This window comes from Maylandia zebra, linkage group LG6 (assembly GCF_041146795.1).
Source record: "Maylandia zebra isolate NMK-2024a linkage group LG6, Mzebra_GT3a, whole genome shotgun sequence".
Taxonomy (NCBI): domain Eukaryota; kingdom Metazoa; phylum Chordata; class Actinopteri; order Cichliformes; family Cichlidae; genus Maylandia; species Maylandia zebra.
The window spans coordinates 31452084-31474868 of record NC_135172.1 but is presented as its reverse complement, the minus strand read 5'-3'; the positions used below and the strand labels follow the sequence as shown (position 1 = coordinate 31474868).

Below are 22785 nucleotides of genomic sequence, written 5' to 3'. Positions count from 1 at the left end.
CCAGAATGTAAACACAAACACAAACTTTGTGAACACGTAGTGTCTATTGAACATCCTCACCCTGACGTTTATAACTGAGCGGTTACTAATATGAGGAGAGATTTTGATGAGAACAAACTGAAGCTATCATTTATCCAGACATTAGACTAGGCAAGGCTACTATTTTTAGCCTACAAATCACCACCCTGACTCCTCTTGGCCTTTCACTAAGCTACTCAGTGCTGAGAGGGAGGGCAGGTTGCTGCTGCAGCTCAGAGGGGGTTTTCCTCACAGTGTGCTATCTGGTAACACATCTGTCTGCTCCCAAATAACAGCTGAAATTTTTAACTGCTGTCTGAAGTTGCCATTCTGACAAGCTTTAAATTAACGACACCTATCACAGCACTTCTCTCTTTAGTACTGGTGCTATTTTTATGGTCACTCTTGGACAATATGCCGATAAGTTGTCACATCTTCAGGAACCTGTTCGTTAAACTTCTTATTTCCGTCATTATGTAACAGAGTTATGACCCCCATCGTGCAGAGTTGCTGTCTCTCTCGTCTGTCTTTTTAACTGATATATATTTTTGATGTCTGCTGATCATTTGCAGAATCACTGTGAGAAAAACTGCGGTGTCTCATGTGGTATACCTCAGTGGTTTATGATGGTTCTATATCAGATCAGTCTCTACATGCTGGCCTTTATTGAGTTTGTTGATGCAATGGAGAAAAGGCATTTTCATAATGCAAGCGTCAACTGAGTCCAACCGTCCAACTGTCCTGTTGGGTCTGTTGCTTGAAGCTCATGGAAGTGTATACCTTGGACTCACTGAAGATACTAATCACCAGGTTCAATGAGTTCAAGATGAGAAATATGTGCACGTAACCCCAACGTTTTATTTTCTGAAAAGATGCGTTAGCACAAGAAAGTGTGATTTAAAAAATGTAAAAATGTGATTTGACAAACTTGTTTACTGTCAAGTTATTCAATCAGTTGATGTCTTCAGAGCATATTAGATTTTACCACATTAAAATTCAGCTCTTAGAATGATTTGAGAGTCTCATCAAAGTATCTGGAGCATAAATAAAATAAAATCTGGCCACAGGAAAAAAAAGGAGTCATATTGAGATCTTAATTTTCACTGTGTATAAAATCCAGATTTTTTAGACATCAGGACTAAAGTGTTTCAAAAACTCAAAAGACAAATTTACATAAAGTACTTTAAAAACAGAAATTGATAAAAGGAATTGATAAGGAATAGAGTCCACGTGTTGATTAAGGTTTTCAGTAAATGTCAACTCCCTCTTAATAACATAATAATAATAACAGCTGTTAAACTCTCTCCTAAAGTATCATTATGACATGTGTGAGTCCCCCGCTGCAAATCAGATATCTATTGATGATTATTTGCAGTTAACACTTGTTGCAGTGAATAAATAGCCTGGAAGAGGGAAATATAACAACATCCAAGGGCTATTAAACTGCAAGAAGGCAGACAACACTGTTACTGTTTCATGGACGTGCTTTACATAAACGGTCCCTTTAGAGAAAAACCTAAAGTGAGACAGACTGAACAGAGTTTACAGCTCTGGCCTTAGAGCCCTATGAACAAGTTTTTCTGCTTGCCTTTTCACAGCTGGAGAAAGCTGAAGTCCCAGCTACCCCGCACACATGGGTCTATAGAGATGTGTTCATTTGCAGGAGCTGGCTCATTGGTAGAGCCGTGCACACATGCTGTGCATGACATCCACAAGGTCAGAAGAGGAAGGGAGGGCGGGGGCTGTCACAGCTGTCACTTCGCCTAGAAGCTGACTGCACTGTTTACTCCCTTCTATGCTAACCCTTCCTCCAAGACGGTCCAGGTAGGAAAAAAAGGGAAACGATTTTAAAAAAAAAGAGGACCTGCTGGTTCATTTGGTCATGTTGCAAATGCCAAAAGCCAGAATAAATTGGCTTATCAGCCACAGGCCATCTGTCAGGTACTTAATAATTAAAAGAACTTCACAAGATGTGTTCCAAAAAGTTATCTAATAGCCAAAGTCTTGGCAGAGTCTTTTTTCACTATAATGAGCCAGCTGACAGGGCCAGTAGCTTGGCTGTTCAACTCTGCTTTCTGCGCTCTTTGCTTTGTGGTTTGGATTGCAGGAAACTCCATAAAAGTTATCTTTTGTCTTTAAAATCCATTTAGTGTCTGCAGCTTTGTTTAAATGTGTTTGTGCATGAGTTTAATAAATGACTGGAGAAATCGAATGACATTCTTCTTTCTGTTCTTTGGCAGTACACAACACCAGGAAGTCCAGGAATTCATCAAACATGCCACACAGCCCACTGTGAAACATATTTTCATGGGGAAAGATGTTTTATTTTTACAGAATGTAGAGAATTTAAGGTGCTTCTCTAAATTCCTATTAGTATAACCTAAAACTTCAAAACTTTAAAATCTGCTTTTCCAAAGTCCAACATAAATAAGAGTATTCATAACTCGAAATTTAGTTATCTTTCTCGAAATTTCAAGTTATTTTCTCAAAATTTTGACCTATTAACTCGAAATTTTGAGTTAGCTCTGCCAATCAGTAATCTACGTGGAATGCGCACTCAAAACCGGATCGCAACAAATTGGCGCTTTTGAGAGTACGCTTGCTGATAGTAACGCTATGTGATTCAGCTAATAACACAAGGATTTCATCATTTGTGAAGCCACGCTGAAAATAATCAGAAATTTGTGTATTCATGACTGGCTGTAATAGTGGTAGCTTAGCTGTAGCATTTGTAGCTGAGGGCTTCAGCTTCCAGGTAACAAGGAAATGACGTCATTCACGTATATTACTGATTGGCAGCGCTAACTCGAAATTTCGAGTTATTAACTCAAAATTTTTAGAAAAGGAAGTCAAAATTTCGAGCTACTTTTCTCAAAATTTTACAAGTTAACAAGTCGAAATTTCAAGAAAATAACTCGAAATTTTGAGTTATGGATACTTTTTTTTTTTTTTTTTTTATCTCAGTGGCGGAAACAGGCTTCCCTATATAAGGCCAGAACAAGTCTATAAAAGCATATTTTTAACTTCAGATGAGGGGCGGCAATGGCTCCAAGACATTTTTTTTGCTTGTGATACAGTATAATGCATATAATATTAGCTTTATATTATATAAATGGCATTCATTTTAAAGTGTTAGAAAATGAATCCATTATCAGCAATGAATATAATAATGATGGTTAATTAGTGAGTCCGTGTTCCTTCAAATGAAGCTGTCAACATCGAATGAATGGAGACGAAGCTTGAATGTATTATTCAGCTCGATTCAGCATTTTTGTTTACTACAAGCAGTTTGTACAATAATCACTTATATTACATAAGATCATCTTCATGGTGTCATGAGATAAGTGATTCATCATATACAAGATAAAATTACCACACCCATACCAGCCACAACGTCCAGACACATGAAATAAACTTTAAATGCTTATTGTCAGCTGTGGTTTATCTGGACCACACATAAGTGCAGAGAACTATATCGCAGTCTCTTGAGATGCAGGAGACGGAGAGAGCCAGCTTGACCTATCTGCAACTTCTATCGTTCTATTTCTGGCTCTGAGCTTCAGACCTGCTGCTGTTTCAGCTTCAGGTCTCAGTCTAACTGGTCCAATCTCAGTCTAAGTCCAACTTTAACACCCTCCCTGGCTTCTTATTCTTATATCTAGCAGTGGCATGCAGTACAACTATAGCTTGCCTTCCTGTTTGACAAGATATCAAAAAAAGACACGCCTTTACAATTATACACCGGGCAGTAGAGTCAATCTACTCTGAATGCAGTTTCCAATCACTCACCATGTACAGATTACAACACATTAATATAATAACCTGGCTTCCAGGGTATCCATCCATCCATTCCTTTTCTACTGAGCATTTGAGTCTGGGTTGCAGATGCAGCAGTCTAAAGGCTCCAGTATACCTGCTGTGTCGGTCGCTTTGCTGACTGCCAGTAACATCGTCAAACACCCACATGTATTTATGCTCACGGTTACGGCACAAATAGCCATTGCACTATTTTGCAACATAGATGTCACCACTCAGACAATACCACAACATCAGCACTGACTCTGAAGGAGAGGAAGTCAAAACAAAGTTCATTTTTTCAAACTGTAGCAACATCTACTTCCGTATAATCTGTTAATCTCTGACCTTCTTTATTGTTATATCATTGAAACGGCAGTAAATCCAACCGAATCAGACAGTCCTGTCTTCAAACCAGCTGTAGCTGCAACGGTGCAAAGGACCGGGTTACAAAAGTCAAATTTGCTTTAGGAGACCCTACCACGAACAAAAACCACTGACAACATAGCTCCGGGGCTCGCCGAGCCACACAATCCCCTCAACCATCACAAGATGGCAAAAACAGGTGATGAAAAATTAAGATTATATTAAGAACTATAGATTTCCAGTCTCACAATGACATGAGGTCTCTAAGAAATGATTTTCAGTTTGAAATTAAAAAATAGCAGTAAATGCCTCAAAGACAAGAAATCAGTATAAAATTCTCATTTTGGGGGACAAGCCTGACACAAGCAGTAGGTAAAACCAATAGTGACTTTTTTGTTTGTTTTTATATTTACAGTCATTTCCTGCGAAAACTATGCACTGAGCTGACAAAGGGTCATGAGCAGTCCCAAGTCTCCAATATGCTGGCTATCAGTCATACTTAGCACAGTTGGAACACAATTGGGTATCAGACACTTAATCTAAACAAAACACACAGGAACTTTGAAATGATACAACTAAGAAATCAACTAATTAGGAAGTCATTGCACGCCTTTGCTCATGTGTGAGTCCACTCTGCACTTTTAGGTATCATGCTGGCACTCCAAAATCAGAGGTAGCCTTGAACACACTGTGTGAAAGTGGCTACTGATGGAATGTGTTAGTAAGCGTGTGCTTTGAAAATTTCCAAGTGTTTGCTTATGCATAAAAGTCAGTGTGTACTTGTGCATTATGGAAAAAAATTGCATCCATATGTTTACGTTTTAGAGGCTGTGTGTGTGTGTGTGTGTGTGTGTGTGTGTGTGTGTGTGTGTGTGTGTGTGTGTGTGTGTGTGTGTGTGCCTGAGGTCAAAGGGACATAAATTCTTATAAGTGTCAGGGGTTGCTGAGTGGATGTGGAGAAAAGGACTCAAACGCAGGACTCACGGTGAAGATTCAGGGTGTTTATTGTGAGGGACGAATGACGAAAACAGGAGATGGCTGGCTGACTGACTGAATAAATGGCTGACTGATCTGAACTTGGAAGGCAAACATGGGGCATAGACAACATCAATGACGCGACGCCGACCAGGAGAGAACTGAGGACTTAAATACACTGGCTGAACAATGACTGATAGGTGACAGGTGAGTGAGCAGTTGAACACAATTGAACTAACGATGCATGGAATAAGAACTAGAATATAATGCACACAGAGTAACGTTAACACAAAACAGGAAGTGGAACGTACAGAGGATAAACAGTGAACATGAACTGAAAATACTGGGTCAACGACCCAGAAACCCTGACAATAAGCTGCGTTTCCCATCAAAACAAACAAACAGGGACCACTAAGTTTTGTGAAAGCCAGTGAATCCCCAGTGTCTTGAATATAGTTATTAATATGCAAGACATAGATTTGTGTATTGACTTTTCTGTGTTGCTTGTGTTTACTAAAGGAAGCTTGGTGGTTTTTAGACATGACTTGAAGGTTGTTGCTTTCACTTCTACAATAGAGGATTAAAAAAATATTAGAGGCATAAAAAATCCAATGAAAGATACCAAAGAACATCACTGCAGTGAGAACAGTGTTATACTGTGCAATTCTGTGTTGTTTAAACTACAATTAAAGTGTCACATAAGGCAGTGTGTATCTCTCTCAGTGGACTGTTCTGTGGACTGCTTTGTATGCAGTTAACAAACTGAACAGATCCACTGAGATGCAAACTGAAGCTGCACCTTGTTAACACTATATCTCCTCAATGTGAAGAGGAAGCAGGAAGTCTTTAAATGTCACTGATTCATAAGTAAGTAAAATTTTATTTATATAGCACCTTTCAAGATAAAAATCACAAAGTGCTCCACAGAAGCTAAAACATAAAAAAACAAAAATCAACCAAAAGCAAGTTTAAAAAGATGAGTTTTTAGCTGTTTTTTAAAAGCGACCACAGAGTCCACAGATCTCAGGCTCAAAGGGAGAGAGTTCCACAATCTGGGGGCCACAGTTACAAAAGCTCTGTCACCTTTTGTTTTCAGCCTCGTGTGTTGGACAACCAGCAAGCCCTGGTCACATGACCTCAGGGACCTGCTGGGAATGTATGGATGTAAAAGTTCACTTATATATGTTGGTGCTTGTCCATGCAGAGCCCTGAAAGTCAAGGTCAAAACCGTAAAGTGGATTCTGAATATAACGGGGAGCCAGTGCAGCTGAATCAGCAGGGGTGTGACATGGGAATACTTGGAGGACTTGGTCAGAAGCTTTGCAGCAGCGTTCTGAACAACTTGCAGCTGCTCCAAAGAGGCTTTACATAAACAAGTAACAAAAGAATTACAATATTCCAGACGAGATGAAACAAATGCATGAATGACAATTTCTAATTCGGAGCGTGATACAATGGGACTCAGCTTAGCAATGTTTCTCAAGTGATAAAAACAGGAGCGAACCAGAGATTATACATGAGCATCCAAAGTAGGAGCTGAGTCAATAGTAACACCGAGGTTCCTGATAGACGGTTTGGCAAATGCAGCAAGTGGACCCAAGTTTTCCATAACAGTAGGTACAAAATTTTTAGGAGCACAAACAAGGACTTCAGTCTTCTCCTCATTTAGTTGAAGAAAGTTTCCAGCCATCCAACCTCTAATGGAGTCTATGCACTTATGCAAAATCTGTAGCTTGGAAACATCACGGGGCTTAAAGGAGATATATAACTGAATATCATCTGCATAGCAGTGATACGAAATGTCCTTAAAAGTGCTCAATAAAGGAGGAAGAGGAAGTAAATACAGCAAGAACAATAAAGGCCCCAAAACTGAACCTTGTGGCACACCATAGGCAAGAAAAGTAGAAGAGGAACTGTACTTAGAGGTAGCCACAGAAAAGGATCGTTCATGCAAATAGGATTCAAACCAGTCCAAAGCAGCCCCTGATATACCCACCCAGTGTCTCAGCCTATCTAGCAGAATATTTTTATATAAGGATATAAAAATATTATTATTACTATTATTGATCATTACCTGTAATGTCCTTTATTTAACATAATTGTTTATTAGCCTAACTAACACTATTTGTTAATTAAACTTTAAAAAAAAGGTCTCTTTATAAAAAAGAACAAAAGAGCTGTGAGTGCAGGGAACACAGTATCGTGTGGCAGGAAAGCCAAGACTATAAAATGTTTTTAACCATGAAGCCCAACAACAGGTCCCTGCCAACCCACATTTTTCACCTGGGGATGTTTGTGGTTCAAAGCATGTACAAAGCCGACAACCAACCAACACCTCAGTTGTGTGCAGCTGCAAACAACCGTTAATGATCTCTCCACAAGTTCACCTATGGAAACCTTTACAGCTTTGACTTCTAGATAGATGCTGTTGGCCAAATGTTCTTTTTCTTCTTCAAAATAATGAAAAAAATAATGAAACTTAAAGAGACTTAAAGAAAACCCAAAAAGTGAAAAACTGTGAAAACCCAAAAAGAAAAGACAAATTTAAAACACCAGTACAAATGTGGCATAAAATCAGCAATTAATCCGACAGGAAAATATGATAAAAATGAGTCACTCATAAAATTAAAACTTAAAAAAGTCAATAAATACATAGAAAAGAGGGAATAAAAACCGTTTTATTATAAAAACAAACCAACTTCTTTGAAGACAGTCTAAAAATATTATCTATGGTAATATAGAAAAATTTCAATGTTAGGCAAAGGGCGAAGGATGAGACATTATCTCTTCCGTTGCTTCACTATAAACTTCCTGTTCAGCTACTTTAAAGTGTTAGCTGTCACTTTCTCACATATGTTATGTCTGAACATCTCATTAAAAAGTGCAAATGGTTTGCATGCTTGGGTTTGCATGTGGTGAATAACAATCTGTGCGCTACCTGTAGTACAGGCTCTTATTTAAAAGACATATTAGCATCTAAATAATGTATTTCTATTACAAAAAATCTACTACTTTAAAGATCCTTTATGAACATATATATGTCAAAAACTCTAAAAACTGATTCTTTGAATGATAATTTGTGCTCTCACATTTTACAATAATATGTGTTCCTTAACCGAAATTGAGAAATCCAGAATGAATATGCAAATACACTTTTTCTGATGTAATCAGCCATTCAGATGGCAACAACCCAGTAGACATGGTCGATACTATTGCTTAATGGGGAACAAAAGTGATTTAAGTGACTTTAAACTTGGCGTGGTTGTTGGTGCCGGACGAGTTGGTCTGAGTATTTCAGAAACTGCTGATCTATTAGGGTTTTCCCCCACAGCCATCTCTACGGTTAAAGAGAAAGGTGAGAAAAAGAAAAAATGTGCTGTGAGTGGCAATTTTCTGGGTGAAAATGTCTTGTTGATGTCAGGGAAGAACACCAAGACTGCTTCACACCAACACAACAGCAGCAGTAACTCAAATAACCACAGAGATATGCAGAAGAGCATCTCTGAACACACAACACATTGAATGATGAAGCAGTAGAAGACCACATCTTGTACCACTAATATGAACTGAGGATACAATTCACACAGAATCACACCTGCTCTGATGAGTCTCAATTTCTATAAGGTAAAGTATTAGCAAGGTATAACTAATAAACTGAGTGTTTGTCCTACTTGACTTAATATATATATCGTCCAATATGTACATTCTGTGAGTTGTGATTCCATGCATCCCTCACACTGATTCACCCATGAAACTCAGATCTAGGGGAACACAGAGAAACTGTACTTGCAGGTTGGTAAAACTCCAGAAAGGCTAACAGTTAAATTTAACCACCCTTTGAAGAATTGCATGCCCCATTCTTTTGTTTTTATTTGTTCATATGGTCTAAGGAGCTTGGAAAGAAAGGCGTCTGGACTTCTTGAAGACAGATTTCACCTCTCATCCGAGAAGCTCCTTCAGTTAATGGATGAGAGGTGAAACGTCTTCAAGCAACTTATAGAAGTCCAGACGCATTTCTTTCCAAGCTCCTTAGACTACGATGACCTGGATGACTGAGAACCTTCACAGACATTTGTTCATACGGTTTGAGTTATCCCAAACATCAGTTATACGTCAGCTAAAATGCCTCTTCGATTCACCACACAGAAAATAAAAGTTTCTTTTAACCATTCCTTACTGTTTGTGTGTGCGTGTGTGTGCAGGATGTGTGAAAAACAGTGTAGGTGTGAGCTGTGACAAATAGTCTGCATTCACTGTCAAGCATCAGTCTTTGAAATAGTTCATCGACAGCTGCCTGTGTTGAAAGGTCAAGCGGATGACAACAGAGGATTTCTGAGTTTAGACCCAGTTTATCCCGCAACAGTGGAAATTCAATGCCTCACCAATGTTGCAATAGGAAGATATGCAACAGCACCTAGCTCAAAGGCACTTGGGTACTTACACCCTTCTGCACCACCTCCCCCCAGAAAACCCTAGATCAAACCTCTTTTTAGACAGGCACGTCACAGACCATTAACATGAGAGACTCCCGATCCGTTCATTAGGATCCCAGAGAGTATAAATACCATCAGCAGGCAGCCCAGGGGACTCTCATCTATCACTTCACCCATCATTCAATAGTGGAAGCACTGACTGATATTTCTTAAGATGCAAACCTAAAGTCTCTTTTTCCTTACAACTGTACAAACTTGCAGTCAGTACTCATTGAAGAAATAGACATCAAATGAACTTAAGCTTCATCTTAAAAGAACAAAATTAAGCCACATTTGGCAGAAACATAAGTACACTCATATCTGATCCAACATATGGATATATCATTTAAGACATGACCACATCAGATGGCATTTAATCCAGATATGGCACGCCTAAATCACTTAGCATTTTTGAACAGATAAATATTAAGATTTAGGTCTGTGACTCCACGGTTCAGAACATTTACTTAAGTCATCTGTGGCCCTCTGCACAATACACAATTCCAGCTAAGACTATGTGTCTAAGAATTACTGAACTTAACAGAAGCATTGTACCTACTTGAAAGACCAGATTTTCAATTAATCTTCTTTCGTGAAGAATCAAACTGTAATACATTTACTTGCTCTTGAGTTTTCACTTAAGCAACACAAATACAGCGAAAGAAAACATTTATATTCCTCTTTTCATTATTTTCACATATTTTATTGTGATCTGTAACGAAAACAGTGCTGCTCACTTTGTATCCTTTTGCTGCTGTGTAACATTCAAGCTATTTACTCTTTGCACAGATGACAATCTGAGAGCCCTGAAGCTAGAATTTAATAGCTCTTATTATTTGAGCATTCGGCAGACAAGGCTAACGATAATGTGACTCACATCATACAAATCAAAGCATTTGAATGCGTCTCCCTCTTACTAAATCTAACGAATTTATATTGCTGGCATGCATCATGTCTTAGCAGGAGCATCCAATATCTGGAACGCATCTGCACACACTGACAGTCACATCTGACCTTTACCAAACGCTACCAGATTCACATTAACCTCCCACATGTCTACGCTTATGTTGAAGTTAAAAGTTTTTTGTCTGAAATAAAAGGGCACGCACGGTGCAGTGTTGAAAGAGTATTATGTCAACTCACTTTTTATGCAGTGTCTCTGATGCATAAATCTGGAGTGAGAGGCAGTTGTAGACCTGCTGAGATCCTCTCTTCAGCTCTATAAACTCTCATAGCAAAGACCATGGGAACTCGGAACAATCTGTATATGGCTGTGTTCAGAAAGAAAAGCTTGAAGTGTAAATAGCATTTTGAGTTATGAGGACAATAAAACTTTTATATACACTTATAGTATCAATGAGAATAACATTGTGTTTCTGTAAGCCCACATATTTGTTTATATTAGCTTGCATCCCCTCAGGAGACTTAATTCCTTTTCAGGTCCAAGCTGACAAAGTTTATGAGCCTCTCTTCTACCAGATAAAGAACCCGCACCAAGGCATAGCCAACAAACATTCAGCTATGGCAAATGGTCAACACTGTGAGGGACTGCATATCAACAGCCTCCTTTAAATGCACCACCAGCAGCATACAGAAAAGACGCATCCTGGATCTTAGCATGCCTATTTGCTCTACGCTCGAAAAACTGGATTAAATCGTGCTGATTGAACACAATTTAATCATGGCACTCATTTTGATGTAATTAAATCAAGTATAATAACCCATTCCTTAACATGTAGTATCTTTTGCCTTTTTTAACAGCAATTTGTTTGTTTGTTTGTTTGTTTGTTTTAAATAAAATAAATTCTGCGGAGAAGACAGCAAGAAGCAAAGCATCCTCCAGCAGATATATATCCAGTGCATCTTTCAAATAGAGAAGTATGTAGTAGTAAATTACTCCAAACAGACCTTAAAATCAAATCTTGGAGTGGGCTTGGCATTTTCACAGAGCTTCATGGTGTACTGTCTGCTTTATTATAGAGATATCATCTCTCTTTTCCGTTTCTCTATCCGCCCATCTTTTCTCTCTCCTAAATTCTGCCTGCCAACCCGTGCTCCCTAGAGAGTTGGTTACATATTGGTACCAACACCCTCGTACCTCCAATTCTATTATGGGATTCCACGGGGTTTTACAGCAGTACGAATTCTCACTGTACAGTCTTAAACAGAGGGTTTGAATTGCCTTCAGAGTAAACTCTATCCTGTATTGTTGATATATGTTGGACCACTAGTTTCTGAATGTTTCAACTATTATGGTCCAACAGTGATTTGTCTTTGCAGGCAGAAGCCTCACACTTTCCTACTTCTCTGATTTCTCATCTGCTGCAGTCTCATTGCTACTGGCTGTCGTGCAAATTTCAGATGACAAAGTTTACAATCTGCAAGCCGAGAGTGACTTCGCAGCCAGCAGCATTTCCGAACACCTCGCTCGAGTCGTGGGGCTGATCCATGGTAACGACTACAGCATGGTGAGAGAGGTCAAACTTCACTGGACACACTGTGTGAGCAGAGTACATTCTCTTATTCCCTGTGAAAGGAAATGAGTAGCTGTGATGCTTCTCCTCACATGTGCCCACTCCAATAACCGGCCAAAGACATAATACTATCTGGCATTTATGACAGTGTGACTTTATCTGCACATCTTGTGTGTTTGCAGGCATGTTTGAGTCTATAATAATCTCATTTTGCTACAGCAGCGCAGCCCGAAGAGGTCTGCAGGACATGTCAGCATCCACACACCATAATAAATTCAGTTCAGTAAGCACAACTAATCAGCATCAAGTTTCCTTGTGACCGTGTCCCTTTGGAAGCAGTGTATGTGCCGAGGTTTGCACAGGGACGTGTGATAAAAAACATGTGCTGGGATTCAGTTCAGTAAGGAGTGGGAGACTGATTTTTTTTGTTTGGATTTGGGGACTTTTAAATAAAGCTAATCGCATATTTCACCTAAAGTTCAAATCTTTGTCCAATCCTAATTTGGAGGGTCAGTTTTATCTAAAAGTGAAAGGTCTATGTTAGAAATTTAAACACTGCTACACTGACCTGTGCAATCCCTCTTACCACCCTTCACCATCCCAGTCTGTGTCAGTCTGACCAGTTGTTGGGAGTGACGACAGTGGCGACAGGTCAGACTGACTCTATCTCTCTCTAATTCTGAGTGGTGTGTCTGAGGTATCTGCTTAATTGCAATTGAAGACAGGTGACCCGAGGCAGCGCAAAGTCTCATCAGCTTTAATTTGTCACACTAAAAGCTTCTACAAATACCCAACTGTGCCACTTCAACCATGCCACATAACAGTCACCGCTATGATTCGACAAACTGCATTCAAGCCACCTGATCTACACTTGCTATGCAGCATTTGATTGCTCCTATACTGTTTCTGTGCTCACTTGTTGCACATCCACCACTTCGAGCCTTGGGTCTTGCCTTTCACTCGTTGCTTGGAAGGGGAAGGAACAGATATGCTTTTTAAACTTCCAAATCTCAAGCTCGCCTTTAGGCCACAGTTTCCCCCTCTCTGCCACTCAGAAGATGTGTTTAAGTGAATTTACAATGGATTCACATCTTTGCACCAGTAGCTGGCTGAATGGTGAAATGGCAACTGCTGGGCCAGAACAGGCCTGTCTAAAAGAGATGGCCAGCACCCTTGCTGGAAGGAAATGGACTAAAAATACAGATGAAAGGTTCCATTGCCTGTGACAACCCAAGATGCCTATGGCACAGATGATGCAATTTAGCTCCACTCCAGTTTAATCTTGTTTTCAATTCCCAAGCAGAGTCCTTGTAATGAGACATTGTGTGTCCCAAGCCTTGTAACCACAACACCTCTTTTCACCCACCCACTTGATTCTGCCAAAATCTTCTCCTGTGTGATCTGTCATTTTAAACATTAGCCCATATTAACCCCAACAAAGGGCTGGTAACACCTTCTAGCTAAACATTCTTTTGTGACTTACATTTTCCTATACAGATATGGTGATTAAAAGTGAAACAGGGGGATATCGTGTACGTGCATTCCTTCTCGACCCTTACGGGATCGTTGGTTCCGTGTAAAATGTTTTTTTTTAAAAACACTCTGCCTGGCTGCAATGTAACCCTCAGGTCAGTTCTGTCTGTTTCCAAGCAAATGAGACATAAAGGGCACTGCGCTACAGCCTAACTATGTTACTCTGTCACAGCTATCTGTGCACTGAATTACCCCAAGGGGCTAGGTGTCTAAATGCGTGTGTCTGTGTAGGTAAGAAGAGGGGCAATCAGCACAAAAAGATTTACAAATTGCCCCGGGGTCATATGTGCTGCTCTGGTTAAGTAGACATCAATGATGCAGCAACATCAGCCTCTCAGTTTCATCTGCTGAGCCCCTGTAGTGAAACGAAGAGCGCTTGCATTATTGATGGTCTTGTCTTGTAAGGCAACGAAATTACTTGAGCTGCTGGTAAAATTACACCAGTCAGTCATACTGAAACATTTAGTTAAACTAAGTGCTTTAATCTGTCTTATTGATACCAGCCTGGAATTTGCTTACACCTGATACCTCACCACTTTCCATTTGTGTATTATACACCAATTAACCAGACGGTAGAAATCACTTACTCAACATTATGTAAGCCCCCATGACTGCTATCTAAACACTGCGATTGGTCAACACATGAACCCTTGAACTATGAAGGTGTCCTGTGTTGTGCCCACACCAAATCGAGTATCAGCTTGGAACTAATTTAGCCATTTGATCAGTAAGCCTGTGGCCTGAAATCAAATCTTCTTTAGCTAACCTCTTTCAAGCTGGTAGGTGAATTCAGTTTTGGTTATTTCTTTATAGACAGAACTCTCAAATTTAATCTCATATAATACCACTGGCTATACTGTAGTAGATTATCTGAATACTCTACCTGGCTGATGGTAAGTATAATCCTATCTGCAGCCTGCCGTACCCTTAAAACACACCCTGCAGCTGTTGCTGTGAGGAATGCATTCATGGTTATACTGCCCCATCAATTCAAGGCTAAACACTAACAACGCGTTTGCTACTAAAAAGAACTAGTTGGGCACCTTAGTGCGCACTTTGTTTCTTCCAGGAAGGGAGTTATAAAACATAGACATGAGTCATAAAATGCAGGTAGCCTAGATACAGCAGATCTTTGGGATATTTGCTGGCTATGGGAGTTATTGCCTTCCTGGATTGCACGCCTAGGAGGCAGAAAGCCATGTAATATGTGTGGTTGCCCCTGGCAACAGTAGTGCTACTGTAAGTGCACAGAAATGTATATGAAAAAGAAGCACCAAGTATTCTGATAAGGGAAAAGACAGCATGCAGTTTTAAAGGATTTGGTCTTTGGTGGTAATGTTTTTTCCTTAAATTGTAGAATTACAGAGTCACGCACTTCGCTGCATGAACAAACGGATCAGAATAATTCATAGTCACGGTGTTCTAAGTAACACCTTCTTTTATTGCAGTGGATTTCTGTGTATTAGGACCCCTCTTAGGAGCTGTTCTGTTAGGTAAGTATACAATATCTTTTACAATTACCTTAAGAGCAGGAGTAACTATGATAAATATAGTGGCATTTAAGTAAAAGCATGCCATTACCTTGGCCTACAGAAACACTGTGAGGAATATTGGGAGTAATTTTTGATCAGGATATTTTCTTCAATGTGCATATAAAACAGTTACGTAGGACTGCTTTCTTGCATTTGCACAATATCTCTGAAATTGAAGTCCCAGAGTGACACTGAAAGGCTAGTTCATTGATTTGTCACTTCTAGGCTGGACTACTGTAATTTCTTATTACCAGGATGTCCTAAAAACTCCTTCGGTTGACCCAAAATGCTGCAGCATTCTCAGAAATCCAGAATCGAACCAATCATTATCCTTGAACAATCAGGCTCCATCTTACCTTAAAGACCTTGTATTAAATATTACATTTCAGCCCAATAGAGCACATCGCTCTCAGGCTGCAGGCTTACTTGTGGTTCCTATGATATTTAAAAGTAGAATGGGAGGGAGATCCTTTCAGGACCCTCTTCGGCAGAAGCAGCTCCCAGTTTGGATTTGGAAAACAGATACCCTCTCTACTTGTAAGATCAGGCTTAAAACTTTCTTTTTAATAAAGCTTACAAGGGTTGGATCAGGTGACCCTGAATCCTCCCTTATTGCTGCAATAGGCTTAGGCTGCTGGGGGCTTCCCATGATGCGCCGAGTCTTTCTCATTCTCTCAACTCTTTTCACTCACCATGTGCTAGGGCTGCCACAAACGATTATTTTGATAGTCGACTAGTCACCGATTATTTTTGCGATTAGTCGACTAATCAGATCATGCATCCATTGGACGTAAAACGTACAGCTTAAGAGCAGATGCATGCTTACTGCACAAGCATGCATCTGCTCTTATATAACTATCATTAGCTTACAGCTTTAAGTGTGTAAGGTATGTGCTAACTAAAAATAAAGACAAGATGATAGTTTATTAAATTTTAATGAAGTTTGCAGATTGTTTCGGTGAAGTTTAATAAACTCCTTGCTATCTAAAATATAACAGGACACCGGAGTATATTCTCCAGCATCTCACACTTCTGATAATCAGTTGTCTGCTTGACGTTTATTCAGCTGTGTAAAAAATATAACTTTAATCTCAGACAAACCGATTTACTCAGGAACAAATAAAATACTAAAAAAAAAAGCCAAACAATAACATTTTCAAGTTATCTGAGTGACTTAAATATATTTAACCTGAGTAGCGAAAGACGGCGGTGGGTTTGAAAACAATTTGCTGGGAGTCCGGTGTTCTCACGGGCTCTAGTGAGCCTTGCTCCCGGCTTAGCTATCGAGCTAGTGACTAACAGACGTCTCCGAAAATGTCGGAGCGCTTTTGAAAATATGTGGTGTCTTGATAAACTGAGCAGATATTTGAGGTTTACACAGCTACATTCTCGCCTGAAAATATGTTAAACGTTTATTTTGTGACCCAGAAAGAATAATAAGAGTAATATTAAAACTAACTAGCTGCCGCCATTGTTGGAAACTGAGCTGGGCTGCGCTATGAATTCTGGGACACTGCTTCTTCTTCTTCGGGGTTTAACGGCAGCTGGCATCCTTGTACATGCAGTGCTGCCATCTTCTGTTTCAGTCTGTTATTACACTCTTAAATCCTACTACTTATTCCTGCGTCTTTTGTGATCTTACAAAGCTTCAAACGACGCGTCGACGATTAAATCAGTCATCGACGATTTTGATAGTCGACGTAATCGTGACTAGTCGACTAATCGCGGCAGCCCTAACCACTTTGCATTTAATCATGAGTTGTTATTAATCTCTGGCTTTCTTCCAGAGTGTGTCTTTTGTCCTGTCTTCCTCCCCTCACCCTAATCAGCCGCACCAGATGGCTGCCCTTCCTTGAGCCTGGTTCTTCCTGTTAAAAGGGAGTTTTACGTTCCCACTTTTGCCAATGGGGAGGGAGTGCAGCACTCCGAAGTTTTATGTAACACATGTATGAAACAGAAATGAGTGAGATTTACCCTGAGACTATTTCATACAGTTACAGCTTCAATGTCTTCCACAGAGTGCTCTATTTAAAGAGTATGACTAGATGATCTTGAACGGCAGTGTGACATATCTCTAGTTACAGGGGCCAGGCCATGCTGCTGCTACACTTGGAGGTCATGAATGTCCAGTAGGCAAGCAGGTATGTAAATGCAAGCAAGCGGTGGTTGATGGCAGATAGCTGATACTAGAAGCTGATAAAGAGGCCAGTGGGAGACCTCATAAACGTGTCATATAAGAGATGATATTCATCTCAAAATTTTGACAGGCCAATTAAAAATTGGATTTTAAAATAAAGCTCTTTTTTAATTTACTAAGTTAAAATGATAAAATTATCAGGCAAAAAACTAATTTACAGAATTGATCACTTTATGAACCATTTCAACTAGAACTTTAAGCACAAATGCCAAGTGGTTTAATAATGCAAAATGCAAAAAGAAGCAAAACTAATACAATGGCAAATTTCATGGACGCTCACTAAATTTCACAGTGTCTCGCTAGAATTAGTTTTTCTTTTCGGTCACGATTTATTTTGACAGGTACAGAGAAACAGCTGCTCGAACTGTGTGCACCTCTTGGCTTTGCCAAGACAGATGTAGTTTTGTTGATTATAGCCACCAATCCTACATTGCCCATCTGTCTGTGAACTACATCAGGACCCAGTCATCATTAATGCAACATTTGTATGCCAGTCGGGTTGTCTCTGAACTCCGTCCTACACAAAGTCACAACCTGTTTTTTAAAGATGTTTGGAGATTGCATTGGTTTCTATTGCTTTTGATACTAGTTCCTAATCAAATTTTTTGTAATAGTTATTTTATGAAATTCATTGTAAATGAAATCAAATCAACAGCATTGTCAACTTTCCATATAAACTCAGCAGCAATTTCATTAGGTATACCTGATCATCTGCTCATGAATGCAAATTCATCAGTCAGTCAGATGACAGGAACTTTAGCATTTAGCCATGAAAATATGTTCCAGAAAATAAATTGGGGAACAAAGGTGATTTAAATGATTCTGAACTTGGCATGGCTGTTGGCTTCAGCCGGGTCTGTTCAGAAACTGCTGATCTGTCTTTCCCCACACAGCCATCTCTAGGATATACAAAGAATGGTGAGGAAAAGACAAAATATCCAGTGAGCAGCAGTTCTCTGGGTGAAAATGGCTTGTTGATGTCAGCAGTAGAAGACCACACCGAGAGTCCCTCCTATCAGCTAAGAACAGGAAACTGAGGCTACAAGTTGCACAAGTTGGCCAAAGTAGGACAATAGATTGGAAAAATGTCTCCATTTCTGCTGTGACAGGTAGGTCGTAGGGTCAGAATTTGGCATAAGCAACACGACAGCGTTCTGCCTTGTATAAATAATTCAGGCTGCTGCTGCTGCTGCTGGTGTAATGGTCTTGGGCATATTTTCTCGACACACTCTGAGCTCCTCAGCACCACCTGAGCATTGTTTAAACACCACAGTCTACCTTAGTACTGTTGGTGATCACGCCTTTTATGACCAGAGTGTGTTCATTTTCTGATGGCTGCTCTCAGTAATATAACACGCCATGTCACAAAGCTCAAATCATCACAAACTGGTTTCTGAAACGTGACAATGATATTACTGTGCTCATCTGGCCCGCACAGTCAACAAATCTCAATCCAAAAGAGCCCCGTTGGCATGTGGTGGAACAGGAGGTTCAAATTATGGATGTGCAGCCAACAAATCTGCAGCAACTGTGTTATGCTGTCATATCAAAATGGAGCAAAATCTCTGAGTAATGTTTCCAACAATCTGCTGAATGTAAGGTTAGCTTAGACAAACCTTAAAGCCTCACTGACACTGATGGGATTCATTGGGTAATGCTGGTGGGGCAATTCATTTTTAAATACTGGTGCAAATCAGCTGATGCCATAAAAGCATCAAATGTGGTACACAGCACTATTTCAGAGAGACAATAAAGTCAAGTTTCCCTTAAGGGTTTCGGGAGAGAAGATCACTGAGAGAAATATTTTAGTCACTTTCACTAAAGGTGGCAACCAGTTATTCAACGGCAACACAAACAATGAATGAGTTTGCCACCTGCTGCTGTAGTAATTCAGCACTGAGTCAACAGGACTTAAAATTTGAATGGGCTTCTTCAGATAACCATTAGATTCGTTTATTAATGCAACTATATAAAGGATGGTGACACATTCAAGGAAATAAACAAACCCTTTATCCTGAGGGAATCCAGTGGTTCGGGTGCGCTGTGGGGGCCATTCTCCTGCCATGTTTTGAAGTCATTTCTCTCTCGGAGAAATGGGCAGATGGCAAAGACTAGTGCACTGCCGGGAAGCTTGCCTCAGGTATGCTTTTATCCACACCTGACTAGGTGTGGCCAATTAGCACCAGCTGAAAACACTGAGACGATTAGAAGCTGCACAGGGACGTAACACCACCATAATCACCACATTTCTGAGATCAATATTTATATATGTAGCTATCAACGTTACTCTATAAAAGGCAGGATTTTATTTCATTTTTAAACATCTGGAGTATCTTTGTAGCTCAAGATGCTTGGAAAGTGATACTTCTCAGAAGAAATGTCAGTTTAATTTTTCATTTCCCCCTTTACAGACAGCTGCTTCATAACACGAAAAGGAAACATGGAAGCACTACAGCTGTCAAAGAGCGACACTGTTCGGGAAAGAGCGAGGTCTGGTTGGTGCAACTGCATATCGGTGGCACGTACTTCAGTTTAATGACAAGGAAAGCACTTCCTCGTCAACAAAGATGTAAGAGGCAACAGCTGGGCTGGGTTACTTACATCTGTATCGGGCCCCTTATCTGCCCCTGGGCAGGAGAACGTGACAAATTCATGGCATCTCTTGTGGACCACAAAACAGCAAACTGTGGGAGATGGGGAGAGAGAGAGAAAGGAGAGAAAGGGTTATGTTAAAATACAGTGTTTTATTATTAATGGATATACAGGCAGCAGAAAGACATGGAGCTCAGATAATACTAAGAGGAATTGAAGAAAGACTGATGTCTGGGCTAGGCTCCCTATCATGTGTCCAGATGGCCAATCCTGCCTGCAGGCTGACTGCTCTTATTGGACAGTACAGTGCCACCTCCTCACTGATATGACCGGAGCTAAGGCAGACACCACGTACACAAACTCACACTCTATATTATGCACATGAAGCACACCCAAGACAAACAGATTCACAGGCTGACAAAACTGTTTAACATGTATCCACAGAATACACATCCAGACTCACACACTTGAATGTATCTGCCTACACGCTGTCAGAGTCACTCTCTCGGTATAAAAGCCAGGTCACCGAGTGCACGGTAGTGCGCAGCCAAGTAAGCAACCGACTCAACGTGGAGAGCGGCGCCTGTTTCTGGTGCTTAGAAATTGGGAAACAGAAAAAAGAGACAGGCTGGGGAGGGTCTAATTGTGCAAACTGGCTAGCACAATTGACAAAAACTGCACATTATGTCAATAGATGTCGAGGCTGCCCCTTGTTAAAAATAAATGTGTCTAGATAAATGTTATTTCTGCTTCTCTCTCCTTTCTAAACGCAAGCGAGCCCCTCTTTTTCTTCCTAGTACTTCCTAGTGTTTTCAAGGCTACTGCTTACAGAATGAGATGAAAGCATCTAAATTGGTGGTTTTCAATAGTCTTCACTTCACACTGAAAATCCCTGAACAGACTCCATTAGTGATTTATGAGAAATCAATGATGTGATGCGTTTTCAGAGACACGGCCCGTTTTTCAGTTTCACTTTTTTAATCTTTCAGCTGTTCAGCAAAGTAATGTGAATCGGGTCGTATCTTTCACTCATGCACACCCACCTCTCACCTCTCGTTATTTAACTGCATCCCTGTCAAACAGCTCTAACCAGGAACAAGGAACACATGACTGAGTGTTAAAAATGAGCTGTGATCATCCCCATAGCTAAGCATACATCTGTACACCACCCCAGGAGGTTTTTAAGTGCAGACTTTAAGCTTTATTTCAAGGGGTTTCAATGACTTACAGCCACTTTTATACATAATCTTGCATTTACAGAGACTTATAATACAAGAAATCAACATCAGTTTAAATATAATGATTGCTTGACTGCAAATGACTTCAGTCAAGAAGAGATCATCATCCTTGTGATGCTCCGCAAGGTCTTCACTAAAGCTGCTGCTTATTTCAGCAGCAACTTTCAGTTTTGTCTCCAGCGACTGCCATCAGAAACTCTCATGTTCGTTTTGCCCTTTGCTTTGGGTCTGTATCCATTTGCACTGCAAAGTGTTGCCCAATTAGTTTTGCAGTACTTGGCTGAATCTGAGCAGAGAGTACATTTCAGAATTCATCCTTCAACTTCTATCGGCAGTTGAATAATCAATAAACACTAGTGACCAGGTTCCACTGGGAGCCATACATCCCCATGCCATTACCATAATTGACAGAAGATGTGGTATGCTTCAGATCAAAGCCGTTTCTCTCCTTTTCCATTACTTCTCTCTTTCCATTATTCTGGCAAAAGGCAATCTTGGTTTCGTATTCCCAAAGGCTTGTTTTCCCGGAGCTATGCAGGCTCTTAAAGATGTTTTCTGGCAAAGTCTTATCGGGGCTTCTTGTTCTTTAATGTAACCAGTGGTTTGCACCTTACTGTAAACCCTCTGTATTTACAATCAAGAAGTCCTTTCCTGATTGTAGACTTTGATGTGCCTACCTCCTTGGGAATGTTCAGACCTTGGTTCTCCCGTACATGTATTTGTTTGTTTATTTTTCCAGCCTAATGATCGTCTCCTCCATTTGCATTGACATCTTTTTAGACATCTATATTGAGAGTTCCAATAAAAAGATGTGAAATGCAAGTTTAACACTTGCAATCAACTCCAAATATTTTATCTACCTAGTTCGTCAGGAAATAAGAAGGAAACAGGCCTCATCGTGAAATGCAAATGCTTGTCAGTTGATTGTTCGATTAACTTTGAGCCTCCGAAAATTGGGACTATACATAACAATCGCTGTAATTCCCGAACAGTCAATACAATGGACTTGAAATTAAACTCGAGAAAATAATAGTACCACTAAGACTTGCTAAACTGTTTCTGTGTTTTATGCACAAACAGAATTTCAACTTGTCTGCTTGTGAGATAGAAAACCTTCTAACATTCTGGATTGTCACTGTCTGTCATCATAGCCGTCATTACATTTCATATGGTATTTTCTTTGCCGATATTTGGAATGTGGGTGGCAGACACCCAAACCAAACAGTGCCACAGAGACTGCTTGTGTCAATACCAAGAGTTTTGTTTTCAGTTTTGCCTAGATACCAGGTAAAACTGGTTTTAATTAAAGTAATATGGTCACAAATCACTTTCTCTACTGCATTTTTTCTATATACACTGTACTAAACAATAAAGAAAGTGTTATGCTGAAAACATGATGGTATTCACATGTGCTTTAATGATGGCAAATCAATACAGCCGCCCACACACAGATATATCACACTACCACAACTTGACACCTTCCGGCCCCTCTTGTCTCCTAGGAGCTATCAGTCAGTACGGTCAATAGCCAACATGAAACCATGACCCATAACTCACACCACAGCCAACACACAAATCAGACAGGTCAGTGAT

At 40.0% G+C, this 22785-nt stretch overlaps 1 protein-coding gene across 2 annotated transcripts in view; it reads right to left on the bottom strand.

Annotated features, from left to right (window-relative positions):
- prkcaa (protein kinase C, alpha, a) overlaps positions 1–22785 on the bottom strand; it is a 143966-nt gene that overhangs the window by 71747 nt on the left and 49434 nt on the right. For both annotated transcript variants that reach the window (XM_004539207.5, XM_004539208.5), the window contains exon 3: positions 19964–20046. In XM_004539207.5, the coding sequence (XP_004539264.1) occupies positions 19964–20046 (83 nt within the window). The remainder of the gene's footprint in view (positions 1–19963; positions 20047–22785) is intronic.